This window comes from Podarcis tiliguerta, assembly GCF_965153285.1.
Source record: "Podarcis tiliguerta genome assembly, chromosome: 3".
NCBI classification, from domain to species: Eukaryota; Metazoa; Chordata; class Lepidosauria; order Squamata; family Lacertidae; genus Podarcis; species Podarcis tiliguerta.
In genome coordinates this window covers 24,810,695-24,829,583 of record NC_139536.1, presented here as the reverse complement: position 1 = coordinate 24,829,583, position 18,889 = coordinate 24,810,695, and the positions used below count along the sequence as shown (strand labels likewise).

At 42.9% G+C, this 18,889-nt stretch overlaps 1 protein-coding gene and 1 long non-coding RNA gene across 2 annotated transcripts; one reads left to right on the top strand and one right to left on the bottom strand.

Moving 5' to 3' along the window:
• Positions 1–1,501: 1,501 nt before the first annotated feature.
• Positions 1,502–4,842, bottom strand: LOC310674244. The gene is made up of 2 exons (XR_014509473.1): positions 2,063–4,842; positions 1,502–1,693 (listed from the first exon to the last, which is right to left on the bottom strand). It is a non-coding gene; the product is annotated as an uncharacterized lncRNA (long non-coding RNA).
• Positions 4,843–8,195: 3,353 nt separating this feature from the next.
• On the top strand, positions 8,196–18,652 carry SLC30A1 (solute carrier family 30 member 1). Its single transcript, XM_083433107.1, has 2 exons — positions 8,196–9,130; positions 13,098–18,652. Exons 1-2 carry the CDS (start codon positions 8,533–8,535, stop codon positions 13,991–13,993), a joined length of 1,494 nt encoding a protein of 497 aa, XP_083289233.1. The 5' UTR covers positions 8,196–8,532; the 3' UTR covers positions 13,994–18,652.
• The last annotated feature ends 237 nt before the right edge of the window (positions 18,653–18,889 follow it).

Genomic DNA, 18,889 nt, shown 5'->3' with positions numbered 1-18,889 from the left:
AGACAATGTTCCATGTATGCATAGTCTGCCACCTGGCATTGCCCGTGGGAAGGCTTGGCAGAGTGATTTGACAGGATTAGGGTCTTGACACCTTGCTTGATGGATTATGGAGGACAGGGGAGGTGTCATGGAGTCCTAGAGAAATTGAGCAAATTGGCACGTTGATTTTCTATGAATTTTATAGATTTTAGTCCCTTTTGACATTGACAATTGGAAATAAATGGATATATTGTAGCGAAGAAGGAGGTGAAGAAGACATGCCTCCCCCCTTCCGTGTCATCCTCCACCCTGGATTTCCAACTGTCAGGCAATATTCCATTCCATCAAGAATGCTTAGCCCCCGGCGGAATGGGCGTTTTGGGGGCTAGGCTGGGGGTTCCCCTTAGATATTTTCTTGGAAGTATTTTTATACTTCTGTAAATCTCCTCCCCCCCAAAGGAAACTTGCTGGTGGCCCCCCTCCTGTGTGTGGATGGTGGTGTTTTGCAGTGGCGTAGTGTGGGGGGTGCAGGGGGGCCCGGCCGCACCGAGCGCAACATCGGGGGGGGGGGGGGCGCTCGCACTCGCAGCTCTCTGCCCCTACCTGGCTCACTCACTCTCTCTCACTGCAGTGCTGGCTGTGTGAATCCGATCCGAGCCGCCAGGTCGCCGCCCATTGTGGAGCGGAGGGTGCCAGGCGTGCGGTGCGGTGTGGAGAGAGAGTGAGGGACTATCTGGGGGAGGGACAGTGCAGCGGGGGGGGGGGCGCAAATTACTTGCCTTGCCCCGGGTTAGGGGGCACAAATTACTTGCCTTGCCCCGGGTGCTGATAACCCATGCTAAGCCACTGGTGTTTTGGCTACGTAAGCATTCACACTTGGAGAATTTGGTTCACTACTACTATGAATGATTAATTTGCTATTATTTATTGCCCTCCTATTCCACCTTGCCTCTGTCAGAGTTTGTAAAGAGCAAAAAAAGGAGGAAAGGGTTCTGACCTCCCTTTGTCTCCTCAGCCTGGTCCTCGGACCCTTGTCGGCACAAAAGAGTCCACGAGAATATCCTTGCAGAGTTTTATTCTTAAAAGTCTTTGTGTGCAAAAGCGACTGAACAACTATACACACCAACACTAACCAACCAACCAACCCAAACACCAGCCTCAGCAACAAACTAACATTTCTCACTCTATATATATACAACTCAGTGCAGGCCGCTGACTCATGCTGACCCAGCTTTATTCGCATTAAAGAAACAGCGGCCATTTTAGCCGTGACAGCCTCCAGGAACCTCAAGGCAACATACCTTTATCCTAACAACAACCCTATGAGGTAGGCTAGGCCCAGATAAATAGTGAGCTTCACAGCCAAGTGGAAAATGGATCTGGGTGCTGCTAAGCCTACATACTAATCCCACAGCCTCAGGACCAAACTAGCAGTGAAGCTAGATGTGTCTTTGCATTTAATGTCCAGGGTTGGTGTTGTTGTTTTTTAAAGAAAGAAAGAGAAGAAGGAAAGAGCATTAGCTGGGGTGGTTGGGTTTTTTTAATTAACCCTTTCCTTCTCTTTCTTTGGACTTGATGAAAATCCTGGCATATGTATTAGGAGGAAATCTCTCATTACCGCTAATGATGACAAGACAATGATGTTGTGTCCTGATACATGCTTCAGCCTGACACCATTTTGAAAGAGATGGATTGCTGGTCATATTCTTCCTTCCTAGATTTTACAAAAAAAATAAAAATAAAAAAAAATTAATTACACCTATACCAGAGTATACCTGAAGCTTTCCCTACTGATATCATAGACTTCTGCCATTCAAACATCATCAGACCAATATACAGTTTAATTTGCAAAGTGTTTAAATTACCAATTTTGTTATGGTTAATGGCTGAAACAAACAGAAATGGAAACAGATAATTAAATATCTCATCACCAAAGTACTTGTGTCCCCACTGCTGACTGAGACTGTCTGTAAACCACCTTCCAGAAATATATTCTTAGCAAGAAAAATAGCTCAAATGTACAGTTTACTAATTTACCCCTCGCAGGGAAATTCCTGCAATTACAGGAGAGGAAAATATTTACCGTTCTTTTTTCCTTTCTCTTTTGATTCCACAAATTTATTGTTTTTAGAATTTTTCCTTCTGCTGAATCATTATCACTTGCACAGAACAGATGATTATGTGGAAAGAGCAAAAATAAATACACCTTTTGGATGATTGCCAAAGCCGTTTCTTTTTCCTTCCACAAATATGTTTTTATTTTATATGTTGAAGCTGCTATGCTGGTCTGCATAAAACAAAGAAGGTCCCCCAGGGTATCAGAACAAGGTCAAATGAACCTCCCAAAGTGGAAATGGTATAAAAGATTATTTATGAACAGAAAAACAAGACTACCTGTACATGTAAGATGGCTAGAGAGAGATGGCTATATCTATATGTATTTACAAACATACATATGCATTAGAAACAGCCACAGCTTTGTGACAATAAATACTATGGAGCCACTCTTCCCTCCAGTATCAGGAATCCCAGGTTTTAAAGCTTTTCGTTTTCAAAAACCAATTGTTTTTGAAACCAAAACCAACACTTTCCCCTCTCCTTTCTCCAAAACAGTTTTAAATCTGATATTTGTCCTTGCCACGTACTGTTTTGCACCAACGTGCAGATGCCAGAATGCAACACCTACAGGCCATCTGCCATTCTTAAGAACAAAGTAAAGGCGCGGGGGGGGGGGAGTTCTAATTGGATCTGTAATTTCTTTTGAACTTCCCAAAGCTTTCCTGTCTCAGTGGGTTCCTATTAGTTGCAATCATATATTTTTTCAAAAATGAAAATCTGCAGTTGGCCCCATTTAGTTCAACGGAGCTTACTCCCAGAAAGTTGGGGATAAAGATTGGATCCTGATTATACCAAACCATTCAGGACATTATGGCATGAAACAAGGATTGTAAATTGAAGGTGTGCACTACAGCTATGAGTGATTCCATTTGTTACTGGAGTGAAGTCTAAAAGGATTTCAGGAGTGTGTGTGTGTATGTATGTGTATAAATGGCAGGCCATTTCCCTACCTCCATATGCTAGGGATTGAACCTCAGACCGTCTGCATTTAAAAGATGTGCGCTAGCACTAAGCAATGGACCCTGTATGCCTTTGTGATTTGTTTTCTGTCAGGGCTGAAGGCCTCTACTGGACAGGAATGCTTGTTGAATGGTGCCCAAGGGGGAAAAAAATCTTCTATACCAGACGGTACTGGCAGACCACTTAATACTTTTTTCCCCTGCTGTGCTAGATCCTGCATGATTTTTAATTGCATTTTTACAGACATGCCACAGATCAACTGAATGAAGCTCAATGACCTTTGGTGGTCTACAGACCAATTTGGGAACCCCTGCTTTAAATAAAAGTAAATGACTAAATATAACTTGTTTACTATGAGTTTTTTTGCCCTTTTAGAAAAAAGAATCAGACTAAGGAACAGCAAAATATCTCATGTGGTGCTCACTTTTATGGATGGTGAGGGGCAAACAAGCCTTGCTGAGGTCTGCAGAGAAAGCAGAAAAACTTTCTGTATTAAATCCCCAGTGAAATACTTCAGTAAGGAGCAGTAATCATGAGTCAGCCCTCCTTCATTCTTCCTCTTCCTTTACTGGCCTCCTAGAGTAATTCAACTACACAGTACTCTGTTCCTCTTCTTAATAAATGTTCTCCCCACCACCACCTTCACAATCCCCAGCAGTGAAAGGCTTTGTAAGGAGCCAGATGTTTTGACTAATTTGCCATTCATTTCCATAATTGGGTAATACACTGGCTTATTAACTCATACTGAAGACGTAGTGGGTGGATACTGCTGAAGAAATATGACACTGCAGTCGGCAACTCACTGATTATGTGTTGTACCATAACTTGATACAGGTGGAGTTCAAGGGAGAAGCTTTACAGCCGTATGATACTTTTTTTTGTCTTGATGCATTGATACTGTAATTCTGTAATGCTCACCCGGGAGTAAGCCCCACTGAGCGCAGTGGATGTATGTAATTTAACATCTGGGTAGACATGTACTGCTAAATGGATAAATCCATATACTGTTAATGGATAGCTGTAGCTTCCACATGCTATTAAACTGGAGAAGACTGCATCCCTTAAGATAGAAATAAACATCATAATGATGTTCCTCATAATGAGGAAAAGTGGTTGTCAGTGCCTAGACATGCATTGGGAAGCAGTCTGCCCTTTCATATCTGTGTATAAATAGGCTGCGTTTTTCCCTCATTCGGGCAATACTGGAAGCAATATTTCAGACTGCAAATTTTAGATGGCAATTTCAGTCTTTTTAGAACCAGCCTTTCACAGAGCTGTAGAATATGGAACTGGCCATTTCTATAACCTAGATCATACCTTTACAAGTTAACCAGAAGCCTTTGGAATTTAAAGTCCTATTGCTTTGACTCAGGGAATGTTGACATCGTGACCAAACATTATTTATGGTTACTGGAAGGTAGTTCTACTTCATTGTTGTACCTGAATTAGATTGGGCATATTGAAATCAATGGACACAACTGACTTAATCTTATTGATTTCAGTGGTTCTATTCTAAGTAGGGATGGAGGAAAGATCTGATTCATTATGCATTTAAAGACAAATCTATCAAATTCACACTTTCCAAAACAGTACGCAAACCAAAACACACCCATCCTTTGAAATTCATAATTATCTGTAATTATTTGTAATTATCCAAAGTATTACAGCCTTAAAAGAAACCAATTTCATTGAAAATCCACAATTTACCAAAAGACAGAGAATTAAATTCACATCTGATGATATGGTGGAACTTAATTCCTTGGCAGAGGAGCAGAATACACATGTTTAACTGCAGAATAACAGCATCAGCAATTCCACATGATGCACATGTAAGAATGTGATATATTTTTATATGAATCTATTTTTATTTTTAAAAGATTGTTCAGGTACATTTGGCTGGAGGGTTGGATTAACAAGTGCATACTTCTAGCAAGTGCTTACTCAGTAGCAAAACAATCTGAAATAGACTCAGAGTCGCAAAGTGATTTCATGCTCTTTATTCTGCTCGTAGTGGTGAGGAGGAATGAATGAATGTCCCCTCAAAGTATCTGCTTTATATACATTATTTACACAATGGGCTGCACATGATTGGCTAATTCCGGAATTCTACTGTAAGCCAATCAGGTTGTGGATTCACTTCTATCTGGAGCATGATTGAGTGGTTCCTGCCAACCAATCAGACTGCTGCATTCTGAATCCTATTGTTCTAGGACCAATCAGTCTGCTGCAGTTTGGATCCTATTCAACTCAGTACATAACACAATCATAAAATTTGTCACTTTGTATTTGTGAAGAGGCTTTCAGCAGCATGTTTGAACCTGAAGTTCCCACAGCCAAACCAAAACTTTACAACAGCAACATCTCGCTGGCTCCAAGTGTAAAATCTTGACATTTTGATTCAATAGACAACACAATCAAACCAGCAGAAGATAGAATTAGCTAGTGTGTCCTTTAATCTAAAGTAACCACAAGCAATTGTGTTGCTACATAGATAGCAGCCTCAGTAGCAAGAAATATCACAGAGCAGTTGGCTAAGAATCTGTGCACAAAGGGAGGCCCTGCTGCAGCAGTCTCCAAACAATTTATCCTCTCATTAAGATACATTGGACTACTCAAGAGTAAACTGCTCTAATAGTTCTAGCCATTGCAATGTCTCTTCTCAACTGCTGCTTTTTGGAATAGTAATGGCAAAAGTTGGTTTGAGGGACATTCCATGATCAAAATAATGGTTAGAATAACTGAATCAGCAGGTTCCACTGCCAGACGACCTTGGAATTAACTGCCACAATTCAAGTGTGGACTATTCACTGAGGAGATTTAATCTACTGAGACTGTCTGAGAAGAATGGCATTTGGGAAACAGGCAACTTTTAATATCCTTAAAATGAAATGATGCAAGACGTTGAAGCACTGGCAGTGTAAACAGGCAGTTAATTTTGGAATTTGATTATTGGCTATGCTGAAATATATTCTCAAGACATCCCTCTTATGGAGGAACCACAGATCACTAAACAATTGCCGGTTGTCAATCCTTCACAAACCCCTAAATTCATGAAAGTTACCTCTAAAGTTATGAAAGAAAGGAAGTAGTAATAAAATGAAAATTATAAAGTATTGGCGATTCTTGAAAGCATGCTGCAGCAATGGCAACAGTGGTGAGCTAATATAGCATAAAGCTATATTAGGTGTTATGTCAGTTGTGATGCTTGGCTTTCGTTAAAACAAGTATGACCAAATAAGATTTCACCCAAAACAGCATCTCTTGTGCCTTCCAAAGGAGATACCCAAAATGGAAAAGAAATGCCTTCTCTGGGCATCACAAGCCCCCAGGCAGAATTACACATCCCAAGGGCCAAATTCCAGTAACAGCCTTCTGCTGGGGATGGTTTGATTTCTGTTGAGACTTATGGTTAAGATAAAAATGGTTGGCTGGCTGGCTGATTAAATTCTGGCAGAACAATTATTGTATAACCTAGGTTGTTCAGAGCAGGGTGGTAATCTGAATGATGACTGAACCAATCAGTTTAATACCTAAACTATAAGCGGTGGTTGTGAAATCTGTGAGTATACCAGATTCATGGACACTTTACAGATAGCTCCATGTGGAATATAGGACTTCCAGACCTTCACAAACATATTTCAGAGGAAGAATTTACGGCTGTCACAATATCCGGCACAAGATGGGGTGCCTCATCAGGGCCTGTTAGACTGAGATGGGAGGGCTGGTGTATTTGTTTTAGTGTCTGTATTGTCAAAGCCTGGATGTCATGAACCACTTGTGCATCATAAGGTGAGGTGGCCAAAGATAGATGGGCATTGACTGTGCGTACAATGCAAGCCAATATTAATACATTTCGACTCAAGTAGGTGTGGTAGGTGGTGTCCATTCGGCCAGGAGAACACGCATTGCTTTGCCAGGAGAGGTGACAACATGGAAATGTGTGCGCATTTGGGATTCTTAGTAGCTTTGGCATCTGTTTGTTATTTGGAGGATTCACCTTAACAACCAAGAGAAGAAAAGCAGGACCCTCAATGCTTTGGGCAGGCTGCTATCTAGGGAGGCCTGAGCACAGAACACAAGCCAAGATCTTTTGTAAGGTCCCAAAGCGATAAATATGACTAGGAATGGTTTGCCCGTCCACCCTGCCATATCCCTTATGGTGTGGGCGAGTCTTGCTCGCTTATTTGGGTGTTGTGGAGAGGCTGTGAGCGGGTTAAATAACACGAGTGTTTTGTGGCTAGGGCGAAGATCTATTGTTACATAAGGTGCCACAATACTCCTTGGGCGATCTTGGGCCAGTCATGTTTTTCCCCCGGCACGACCTACATTGCAAGAGGATGAAGGGGCAAGTGATATGTAGGTGCCCCCGAGGCAGGGGAGCCTAGAAATGTATGGAAATGTGGTGTTGTTGCTATTGCTTTTGACGCACACGGGGACATCGCTACACGGGAAGCGTTGCCCTTGGGTGTTGCGAAGGAGAAGAGTGCGGTGTATCGCGTGCGCACTGACAGGTTCACACATGCCCCAGCGCCCTCCTCACACTCGCCCCGTGTCCGGGCGCGGCTGCCAAGAGCGGGAGAGTCAACCTGCCAGTATCGCCGAGGCGGAAAGGGGAAGCTCGGGCCGGGTGTAAAAGAGGCGCTGTGAGGTAAATGCCGCGTTCCACTGGTGGGCCGTGTGGAAAACCGGGGCGATGCGCGCGGGTGGGGGGGGGGGAGGGAGGGGCGGGGCGAAGGAGGAAGAAGGCTCTTCTGTTCCTTCAGCGCAACCACGTTTTGCACCAGTCCCGAAAAAAAATGACTCTTTCGGAGGCGGAGGCAGAACGGAGCGAGGAGCGGAAAGCGAAGGCTGATAGGCTGCCGCACACCGCGGCTGACCGCGTCCCCCCAATCGAAACCAGCGCCACGCCCCCCGAGGCCGCGCCCCCGCCCCCCCAGACGAAGCCGGAGGGTCGGCGGGCGAATCGCGAAGCTGCGTGTAGGCGTGGCGGTTGGGACTGGTCGCCAGGCCGTCCGGGTGCCAATCAGCTCGCGGGGAGGCGTGACCGGTCCCCGCCCGGTTGCCGGGGCCGCCGCCAATGAGCGAGCCGGCGGTGGGCGGGCCCTGGCGGCGGGCGGCGCGGTTGCCGGGAGCCGTCGCCAATGAGCAGGCCCCGAGTGGGCGGGCCCGCGCGGCGGGCGGCCCTGGGGTTCCGTGTGGAAAGGAGTGCGAGGGGGTTCGGGTGCAAAGTTTAGTTTCAAACCGTCTGCAAAGAACGGCGCTGCCGCTGCTGCTGCTACTGGTTCTCCTTCGAACAGACGGAGGCGGCGGCCGAGGAGAGCGGAAGCAAAGGAGCCGGAGCGTCGACAGCCTGAAGCGGCCGAGGCGCAGTCGAAGAGCCGCCGGCCGCCGCCGCTCCCCCACCTCCCTCGGCAACAGCGGCCGCTTCGTGGGCGCCGCCTGGGTCCTGCCGGCTCCGCTCCGTCTCGGGCGAAGATGGGCGCGGAGGCTCCGGTCCGGCGCCGGCACGGGTGCCGCCGGGCGCGCCTGATGTGCATGCTGGCGCTGACCTTCCTGTTCTTCGTGGTGGAGGTGGCGGTGAGCCGCGTGACGGACTCGCTGGCCATGCTGTCGGACTCCTTCCACATGCTGTCGGACGTGATGGCGCTGGTGGTGGCGCTGGTGGCCGTGCGCTTCGCCGAGCGCACCCGCGCCACCAAGAAGAACACCTTCGGCTGGGTGCGCGCCGAGGTGATGGGCGCGCTGGTCAACGCCGTCTTCCTGACGGCGCTCTGCTTCACCATCCTGCTCGAGGCCGTCGAGCGCTTCACCGAGCCCAACGAGATCAAGCAGCCCTGGGTGGTCATCGGCGTCGGCGCCGCGGGGCTCCTCGTCAACGTCCTGGGGCTCTGTCTCTTCCACCAGCACGGCGGCGGCGGAGGAGGTCACGGCCACTCGCACGGGGGAGGAGGAGGGGGCCACCGGCGCCGGGGCAAGGCAGAGCAGCCTCCCGGAGAGCAGCAGAAAGAGGAGGAGACCAACACCCTGGTGGACAATTTCAGCAGCTTCAATGGAGTCAGCCTGGAGAAGCTAGGTGAGCTGGGGGGGGGGGGGGAGGGTGGGCGAGCAGGCCTCCCCTCTGCCCGGGGATGCCTGGCTTCTCCCAGGCACAGCCCCAAATATGAGGGGTACCCGGAAGCGGTCGGAGCCTCCATCAGAATCAGGTTATTGTGCTGAACAGGTCTTTAATATTCCCACTAAGCTGATGGCCTCGCAATATTTCTAGTCTGCACAAGAGCTTGTAAGCAGCACTTCTAAGCAGACATTTGCATTCCGTAGGTTCAAAGATAAAATAAAGCTGCCCTTTCATGAGGAGTTGCACACTTCAGATCTTGTAGTCTTGGTGGTGGTAGTTGTCCTCGGTGCATAATCTGCCTCCTATTGCAACTTGGTTCCATTTAAAGACCTGGCAAAAGGGGAAGTGCTACTGGAAACCAATACCATGCAAAGCTTTGGGTGTAGATCAAGGAATGTCAAGGAGCTCATTCTGCCCATCAGGAATGTTGGGAAGGCAGTTAACAAAAGCTGCTGCGGCACCCATTCTGTTTTATGGAAGGACCCCTTTGTACAGAACAGGAACACACCTTACTTTATAGAATAAGTACCTTGAATTCCCTACATGAAAGCCACCAACATTTCACAGTCTTTGCTGGTGGCATTAAGCTTTCGCAGAACGCAAGGAAAGGAACTACTGCAGTGCTTTTCAAATTTCTTACCTTTAGAGTCCCCTTCCCAAGATGTCTGCTGAGACAACCCAGCATGTCTACCTTTGAACCTTGCAGAGGAGTCTGATGCAAATTTTAAAGCACATATGTCAGGTCAGGTATGCCTTCCATCCTACATTAATGAAAAGTATGACTTTAGGAACCATAAGTTCCTGTGACCATGCATTGCAGGGGAAATTCAGTAGTGGTGGACAAGCTGCTACAGAGGAAGTTACTGCTGTTAATGTTCTTGCCACTGAGAAACCCTTGGACTTCTCAGAACAGTTTTGACAACTGAGGTCCTACAATCAGCCTTCTTTCTTTTACAGCTTGATGAAGGAAACTTTATATCCTATAGCACAATTTGGGTTCATGGGGAAATCTGCAGAACCCACTATGTAAGGGTTAACACGTTGCATTAAAGTAGCCAGAGTGGCAAGGCTCACAGGAAGCTGCAGCTTCTGTTAACTGCCTTACCAACATTCCTGATGAGCAGAATGAACTCTACTGACATTCCTGATCTACACCCAAAGCCTTTGCATGGTATTGGTTCCAGTAACTAGAAGCACTTCCTCTTTTGCCAGGTCTTTAAATGGAGCCAAGTTGCAGTAGGAAGCATATTATCCATAGATGACAATGATCATGACTATAGATGTGGAATGTAAAATTCCTTATGAAAAAGCAGTTTTGTTTTATTTCTGATCCTACAGAATACAGTGTCCGTTTATAAGTGTTGCTTACAGCTCTTCTACAGACTTGAAATATTGCAAAACCATCAGTGTAGTCAGAATATTAAAGACCTATTCAGCCTGATATAATTTCCTGGCATAGTACCAAAATAAAAGTGGAGTGGTACAAATGTTTACATTGTTGCTCATTGCTATGTCAGCTAAACTACTTCACTCTCCTTTGGTATTCTTGCTTAATTTTGTTTTCATTAAAGTTTTTATCATTAGTAATTTGGTTTTTGTAAAAAAATGAAAATAAAGGCCCTATGTAGTTGGACTGTCATCTCTTAATTTCAGGCCACTGGAACTCATAATTGATCCTAGCAACATCTCAGATGAAAGAATTTGTTATCTACTGTAGAAATAAATGAGAATATATGGCAATGCACTACATTTAATATAATTTTAGTTTATGCCAGTAAATTATTTTACGTCTGTATTTCATGTTTTCATAGGGAGTCTGTGCTAGGATAATAGTCGGGCGGCATATTATGACATATCTGGCCAAGTAGTTGTATGGCAAAGTTCCCTTTCATAGAGAAGTGGACCGACTTCTCTCTTTCTGTCTCTAGAGGGTGCATGTCTTATTTCTACAGCCCACCAGTCATCCTCAGTATTGACACCTAGGTAGCACACTGTTGTTCCTCTAGGGCTGTATGTGGCCCAGAGTTTTCCACTGAAGCCAGTCCATACAGTTGAAGGATGATAGGCTGTCAACAGACTACACAGCTATATTTTCTTTACTGAACTGCAGGTGAATGGAATTAAATATATTTTAAAAAGTTATTCCAAGCATGGCAAACCTTGTATGTCCTGCCCCATGTATAGTAAGGATTTTAAGTTGAACGCAAGCTTTGCAAAATACTAGTGGGGCATAAACTTAGTCTGGCAGTAGTTGGAGGTGATAAATGTTAGGCCTGGCAGGACGAGACTAGCACAATTAGGCAATATGCTGGCTTATTCACTGGGCTTTATTTCTTGGTGCAAAACAGGAAGGAGGATTTCTTGAGTAGTTCCTATAGCTGCAGGTCATGAAGCCTAATAGTGTTGTATCAGTGTGCTTAGTTCATATCTTAAGCATATACCTGTTAGCAGGCATTGACTTTCTGCTACTTTTAAAAGCTGTTTTTTTTTAGTATGCATGAACATAACTCTTGAACTCACTTGAGGATGCTACTTCTGGGACTTGTAAAGTACATTATATAGGTGGAGTTTACCTGGTGAAACAAGTGTGGGAGTTGTGATGGTTTCCAGTTCTACCGGTTATATTGGTGAAATCACCAGGCAAAATTTTGCTCACAGTCGGTATCCATGCGTGAATATCTCAAAAACTTCTTGCAGTTCACAAAAAGAAAAATCTCATTTGATGTAATGGCTGGTTTGTTTTGGCAAACCCATTTGTATGACATTCTAGTGTGAGAACAATTGCTTGTGTCAAAAAGCTGCAGAGAGGTTTCTCAAAACTATTGGTATCTGGGACAGTCTCTTTTATTTGAATCAGAATTGAGGGCACACTTGTGAAGGAAGATGGGTGCATGTTTGTTTCAATAAAATTCAAAGTTGGAATAAATTCCAGTTCAAAATAATACTTGCATAACAAAGGCTGCAGTAATGGCATTTGACTTCATACGGTCTTGACAGATGCCACTCTTTTTTGATAGACATCACCTGCCATTGCAGTGACATGGCTTCTCTGCCATGTCATTGTGGACATGTAGGCATGTATAAGCTGCTTCATATCTGTGACATGATTTTTCATGGTAGTGACATATTTCAACTGATGGTACTTGTTGTGCAGACTGGAGCTTTATTTTTTGGAAAATATGAAATGTCTCACTTCTCTCCCCATTCCTTGCTGCACACAGACTGCATGCTCCTTTAATCTTCCCTCCCTTTCCACCCAATCTTACTGAATCATTACCAAATTTAATAAAACAATACATGAGAGCTAGTGTAGTGTTGTGATTCTGAACTTAGAAGCCTCCATTCAGTTCTTAGCTCTGCCACCATCAAGCCACCCTCTCTCAGCTGGTTCCCTTGTAATACAGATATAATAGTGACCTACTTTAGTGTTATAATAAGGAATACTGAGAATACATGGGATCCTTTGAATGCTCTGAATTAGTGTTTCTAGATTGCAAGTCAGAACCCATAGCTGGGGCAAATGCCCAATCAAGACTAGCAGAAATACCACCATTTTGTTGTTTTTATCCTTTTGGGTTAGGATATTAAACCCCCCCCCATGAGAAGAGCAGAAAGGTGGTTATAGTATTAAAATATTAATATTGGGATTCCTTATTACAGGTTGCTGTTAAAAGTGGGTCTGTGATCTGAAAAGAAGACTTCTCTCTATAGTGTTTGAAAAACCACTGACTTGGTTGCTGTAACAAGTCATTATTCTGTAATGTGGTGTGTGTATTCTAGTGGTTCCAAAACTCTACAAAGAGACCTGCCTTCTATAACTCCCCTCCTCCAAATATTATATTGTCCCCAATATTGCTAGCAGTCTGTTAACCAACCCCCCAAAAGACTTCCTATCCATGTAACAATGTTGCTCTTGTGTTTGCAGGTGATGGGGCAAAAGAGAACCAAATGGAACTTCAGCCAAATGGGAATATTGATAATGACACCTCTCTGGACATAGAACCTGACGAAGACACTAGTGGTCAACTCAATATGCGTGGAGTATTTCTTCATGTTCTTGGAGATGCCCTGGGCTCCGTTATTGTTGTGGTGAATGCTTTAGTATTTTACGCTTACTGGACTCCTTGCCCTAAGGATGGGCCTTGTATTAACCCATGTATCAATGACGATTGTGCAGAAAACATTACTCAGTTGTCTTCTAGAATGAATGCAACTGAGTTATGGAAAATTCCTGTAGCTGGTCCCTGCTGGGTTCTATATTTAGATCCTGCATTGTGTCTCATAATGGTTTGCATTCTGCTCTATACAACTTACCCACTTCTTAAAGAATCTGCCCTTATCCTATTGCAAACTGTTCCGAAACAAATTGATATTCGTTCTTTAAATGCGAAACTCCGCAAACTGGAAGAAGTTGAAGCTGTCCATGAATTGCATGTTTGGCAGCTGGCAGGAAGCAGGATCATTGGCACTGCTCACATTAAATTTAAGGACCCAGAAACATACCTGAAAGTTGCGAAGGATATTAAAGAGATATTTCATGATGAAGGGATACACGCAACAACCATACAGCCTGAGTTTACTATTGGGGAGGCTGTAACCAAATGTGAACTTCCCTGCAGAACCCAGTGTGCTCTGAAGCAGTGTTGTGGAACTACGGAAAAGACCGATAAGAAGACCGATAAGTCCCCTTCAGTTTCTATTTCTTTCTCTGAAATAGCCATTGACTCTTCACAACACAAAACCAGGAGGACTAAATCAGAGTGTATACCTACTGTAAAGCTTGGGGAAGATCCTAACAAACAATTTGAATCGTCTTTGTAATTCCCAAAGTTGTGCTGAATGAAGTCTGCATTCAACCACAGGTTGATTTTGAGAAGAAAGACTAGCATTAAAGAGACAAGTTGCAAAGTATTGTAATTGTTGAAATCCCTGTTCTGGTCATAATACTTAAATCTAGGCTGCCTGTTTGAAAGGATATAATTGTGCCGTCCCAACACAATATGTGCTTGTGTTAACTTTTAGTTGAATTGCACCGAAAAGTTTACAGATGCTTCAACAACTCTGGAGAACCAGTATCAACATTTCTGCCAAGATGCTTTTTTTTGTTTTGTTTTTTTGGATTAAAAATTAAAATTGAGTTCTTCAGCAACCCATTTCTCCATTTGGAAATCAGTATGTGTTAGAGAAATCCAGGAAGAAGCCTTTCTACTTATTGTGTGTGTGAATGTGAATGTTTTACAAACCATAAAGAAAGGAAGCCAAAGTTGGCAGAATTATTTTTTTAAGGTAGACTATTTGAGGAATTTTTTTCCTTATACATGAAAAAGTGAACCCTATTTCATGTAGGTTATATTCCATAGTATTAGTAGTAGCATCTTAAAACATATCTAGTACTGGTTTATTAAAAAAACAAACCCTGTTTTTGTGTTGTACTGGGGGCCTAATGAAAAATGGCTGCTTTGAAAATAGGATTTGTAAAAGATACGCATATCCACATGACTGTAAGGATAACTTTTAAGACAGAAATTGACCAGTCCTTTTAAAGGCATCTCAGTTTGTGCATTCCTCAATTGTATAGGTTTAAGAATTTTTAAATAACACCTTACTTTCAAGTAAATTTATGCCAGAACTAGAAACAGCTGATATTTGTCATTGCGGTGTCATCTATGGCTTGCCGAAATGGAAGGGTAAATATTGTCTGGATTACATCTAGTTTTGAGTTAAAAGAATGTTTTTTACTTTTTTAAAAAACCATGGAATTTAGCAATGTATAAACATTAATATATTCTCATTTGATGTATTTCATGATGAGCCGTAATGAGCCATTTTACCCAATGTGCAGCTGAAATGCATTCTTTTTAACACAATATAGGCAGCTGCTTCATGAAGCAACTGTTACAACTTACTAAGGTGCTTCAAATCAACCTCCTCAACCTGGTGCCTTCCAGATGCTTTGAACTGCAAGTCCCCTCTGCTCCAATCAACATGGCAGTGGCCAGGGGTGATGAGTTTTAGTCCAAAACCACCAGGAGGGCATCAGGTTAGAGAAGGATGTAGCACACCTTGGCTTATTGTGACATGAGTGAGCTTTGAGATTCATCTGTGAAGAGACCAGAAGCTTTCACATCCACTTTTGATCAATTGCAGCTGTTCAGTTCATCCAAACTCAATAATAATTATTAAATAAGATGTGGTTGAAACAAATCAACTTCAAACTATGGCTTATGAAGCAGGCTTTTTTCAACAAATCATAGTTTATCCACAGTTTAGGTTTTGGATATAATGGTGAATTGTGCTCAATTGAAGCTAATAAAACAAAAACAAAACCAGAAGTGAAAGCTTTTGACCTCCTTGTAGCCACACAGAGGAGCAGCAGGAGCTTGAGACTATTTGGGCCTTCTTCCTATCAATAAACCATGACTTATTGTGACATCTGAACTCCACCACCAGTCAATTCTCATAACCTGGAACACATTTTGTGTAGTGAAGGCATGTGTTGGAGCAAATTCTAGCCTACTTCAAACTTTTCTGCTCTTTGGTTTTGAGGAGCAGTTAGTGCTACCTGTTCAGAAATGGAATTGCTGCACAAATTTGTGGATTGCAGTCAAGCCACTTGGCTAATCCTCTTAAAATCAGCCACCTTAGTTCTATTGAAGTTGCAGAGGCTAATCTTATGTTGAATGCAAGGATGCTAGCCAATAGGTTTCTGGATCTCAACTAGCCTTTACCCGTTCTTGATCAATTAAAAATAGAGCTAATTCTTAAATCAGAGGTGGCATTAATGCTGACTATTTCTAAAGCATTTTTAAGAGCCCTTATTGGAAGTCTTTATGGGATTGCAAGATTTCCTTATATATTTTAGTTATTCCAACAGTTGATTTATGTACAATTGCTGTAGAACCAGGAAAGAGGACTGTTGAGGTCTTCCTTATGCATTGCTACTTTACCTTTTTGGTGGTGGTGGGGATGTAATTTGCATTGTTTAAATGCAGGCTCTTTTATTATATGGCTATTTAGGTTTGTTCCCCAACTTCAAAATGGAAAGTCACTAATTTGACATGGAATTGCAAACAAAGCAAGTGATCAGCGGCTTCCACTCTGCACCTCCTGCTCAGCAGTGTTGCAGTCAAACCTCATTTTTCCAGAACAAAATTATTCTGTTAACAAGCTGTAAAGTGTTGGAAAGGTGTATTTGTGAAATGATCAAATGCATCTACTTTTGCCTTCTGGGCTCTTTGTTATAAAGGCCACTTGTTTGTTAATACTCCCAGTTTGTCCCCCACATATTATTGCACGCATGTAAAAACTGCTGTACAATTCTCATGGAGCTGTATTTTAATAAGATTTTTTCAGCTGCTTTTCTTTCACATTGACATGGCTAGATTGGTATAGCTGGGAACGGGCAGGCATATATTGATGGACAGGCAGAAAAGCTACAATAATACTGTAAATTCTGGATCTTGAAGCCAAGGTTTCCAATCTTTTTAGTGCTAGAAGTATGAGCTTGCTCACTCTCTGTCCCTCCCGCCCTCTTTTTAAAATGTGTGTGGCCTATATCCCACATAGTAAACATTCTAGTTCAACAGAGTCTCACTTTTAACCTCATCTGTCCTCTGATGGGCCAATTTATAATTTTTTTTTTAATTTCTGGGTTAGTATACTTTGCAATATGGTAATAGCTTTTTTCAAAGACTGCTGCGTCTCTCTAAAACACGAACTTTGACTCTCATATTGAGTTTGCACTGCAGTGGTAAGGGAGAAAAGCAGCTAATTGTGTACCAGGTGTGGTCCTGATTATTATTATTATTACTATTATTATTATGCAATAGCTTGGCTTTTACAACAGAATATGTTGTGTTCATCTCTGCTTTGGCAGGTAAGGTTTCCAGTATGTCAGCTGTCTTAGGTACGTTTGGAAAAAATGGAACAGCTGGAGTACCTCCAAACTACAGGAGGCACTTTTTGTACTTGATTGTATATCAAAATATTGAAGCCAGTTTTGCAAATTCTTGTATAAGGTAGTATTTTTCTCCTGAATGCTAGTGGTGTTGAAGGCTGTTCCATGTAGATAAAAGTAATTAACACACTGTGCTCAGGACGTGCATTTGTGGTGAAGTGGCTATGCCAGTTTATTCTGCTGAAGTTTTGCAGCGAAAACTAACCATAGCTTTCTGGGATATTGCAATGAACAGAGTGCTAAGCCACCTCACATTACAAGTTTCATTGTGAAAACACACTGTTGTATTCACTGACTGTTAATATATGAAGCTGCTCAAAGAGATTTGAAATGATTGAACACTTAGGGTCTGTTTGCTGCATCACGAAATATTTGTAGAACCAGCCTCTAATACAAAGGGTGGTATTCAGCCTTTTACTCAAGAGCAGCCCTGTGGAAATTAAAGGACATAGCTTAGTAATGCCCACTAATTTCAGTGGGACTATTCTGAGCAAAACGTCGTTGAATACTACCCAAATAAATTACCTTTACAAAACAAAACTGAGTGTTTAACAGTGGTACCTAAAGTTCTGGAGAATGTTTCAAAACCACTTAAAGTGCTGGAAGCAAGTAGTGCTGAAGATGTATTTGTTATGGTATAAAATCTGCTCCCCGCCCCCCCACTCTCCCAGCCTCTGAGCACCTCTAACTCTTGCCGTATGCAAATGAAGTTTCTGTTCAGAGACTCATTTAAGAGCACTGAGAGCAGCTCTGGCACTGACTCCACTGAGATAATGGGAAACTGTTTAGACTAGAATGCACTTTCTGACTTTTCTCATTGATGGGGCGGGGAACGACCTTTAACACTATATCCTCTGCTTTTTGACTTTTTAAGTTTCTCGTGAAAGGAGTATTATGTATTTAAGGGTATTAAGTACAATATTTAAATATGCTGCTTTAATTTCATGACAGCATCGATGTAGCCTTCTGGGACTCTGGCTTATGTTTACAAAACAATTATTGAATATTACAGTAAATATTCTATTTTGGTTCTATCTTGCACCATTGCTTCACCTCTTGGTGGACTGAAAGGTACTATAATGCTTCATGTGCCTGAAATAAGAACATATGTGACAGATTATTATTTTTTTTGTAAGCCAAATGCAGCCTTACTTATAACAGGAGCTTTCATACCTCTGTGATCCTGGGTTTGTCATTAAAATGCCTGTGTGAAGAACACTTCCATGTCTTACAAATGTGTGAGCCTGATTTTTCCCCCCTCCCCCACTTGCGCTCTCCCTGTGTTAAGTGTTCTTGGGCTTAGTCTCCAAACCCTTACGCTCAGTGGTAGCTAGAGAGGCATCTCTTAAATTCTATGGGTCGTATTCGAAACCAATGCTTCAGAGACATAATTGGCATATCTGTATCTCGCGACATCATGCCAGTGACAACGGGCTTCTGCTAAACCAGTTATGACTCTGTGTTTCCTTGCATAAAACCTGAAAACTGAAAAGGAAATAAACGTTGCTGTATAAAACACGAAACTTGGCAGGGTCCTTTGTTTCTCCTCTTTTAAACACCCCTTCGCTTACTGAAATTGATTTGGTAACATCAAAAACATTTCTAACTGGAGGTTTGGCTAAATGAATTTGTTCGCTCTGTGTGTGTGTGTGTGTGTGTGTAATCCAAGGTTAGTTTAAGTAGAGTTCTGAGACATGAGATATGGCTAACAAGATATGGTTTTTCACCAAATCTCAAGCTCCAGGCCAGTTAGGGAGCAT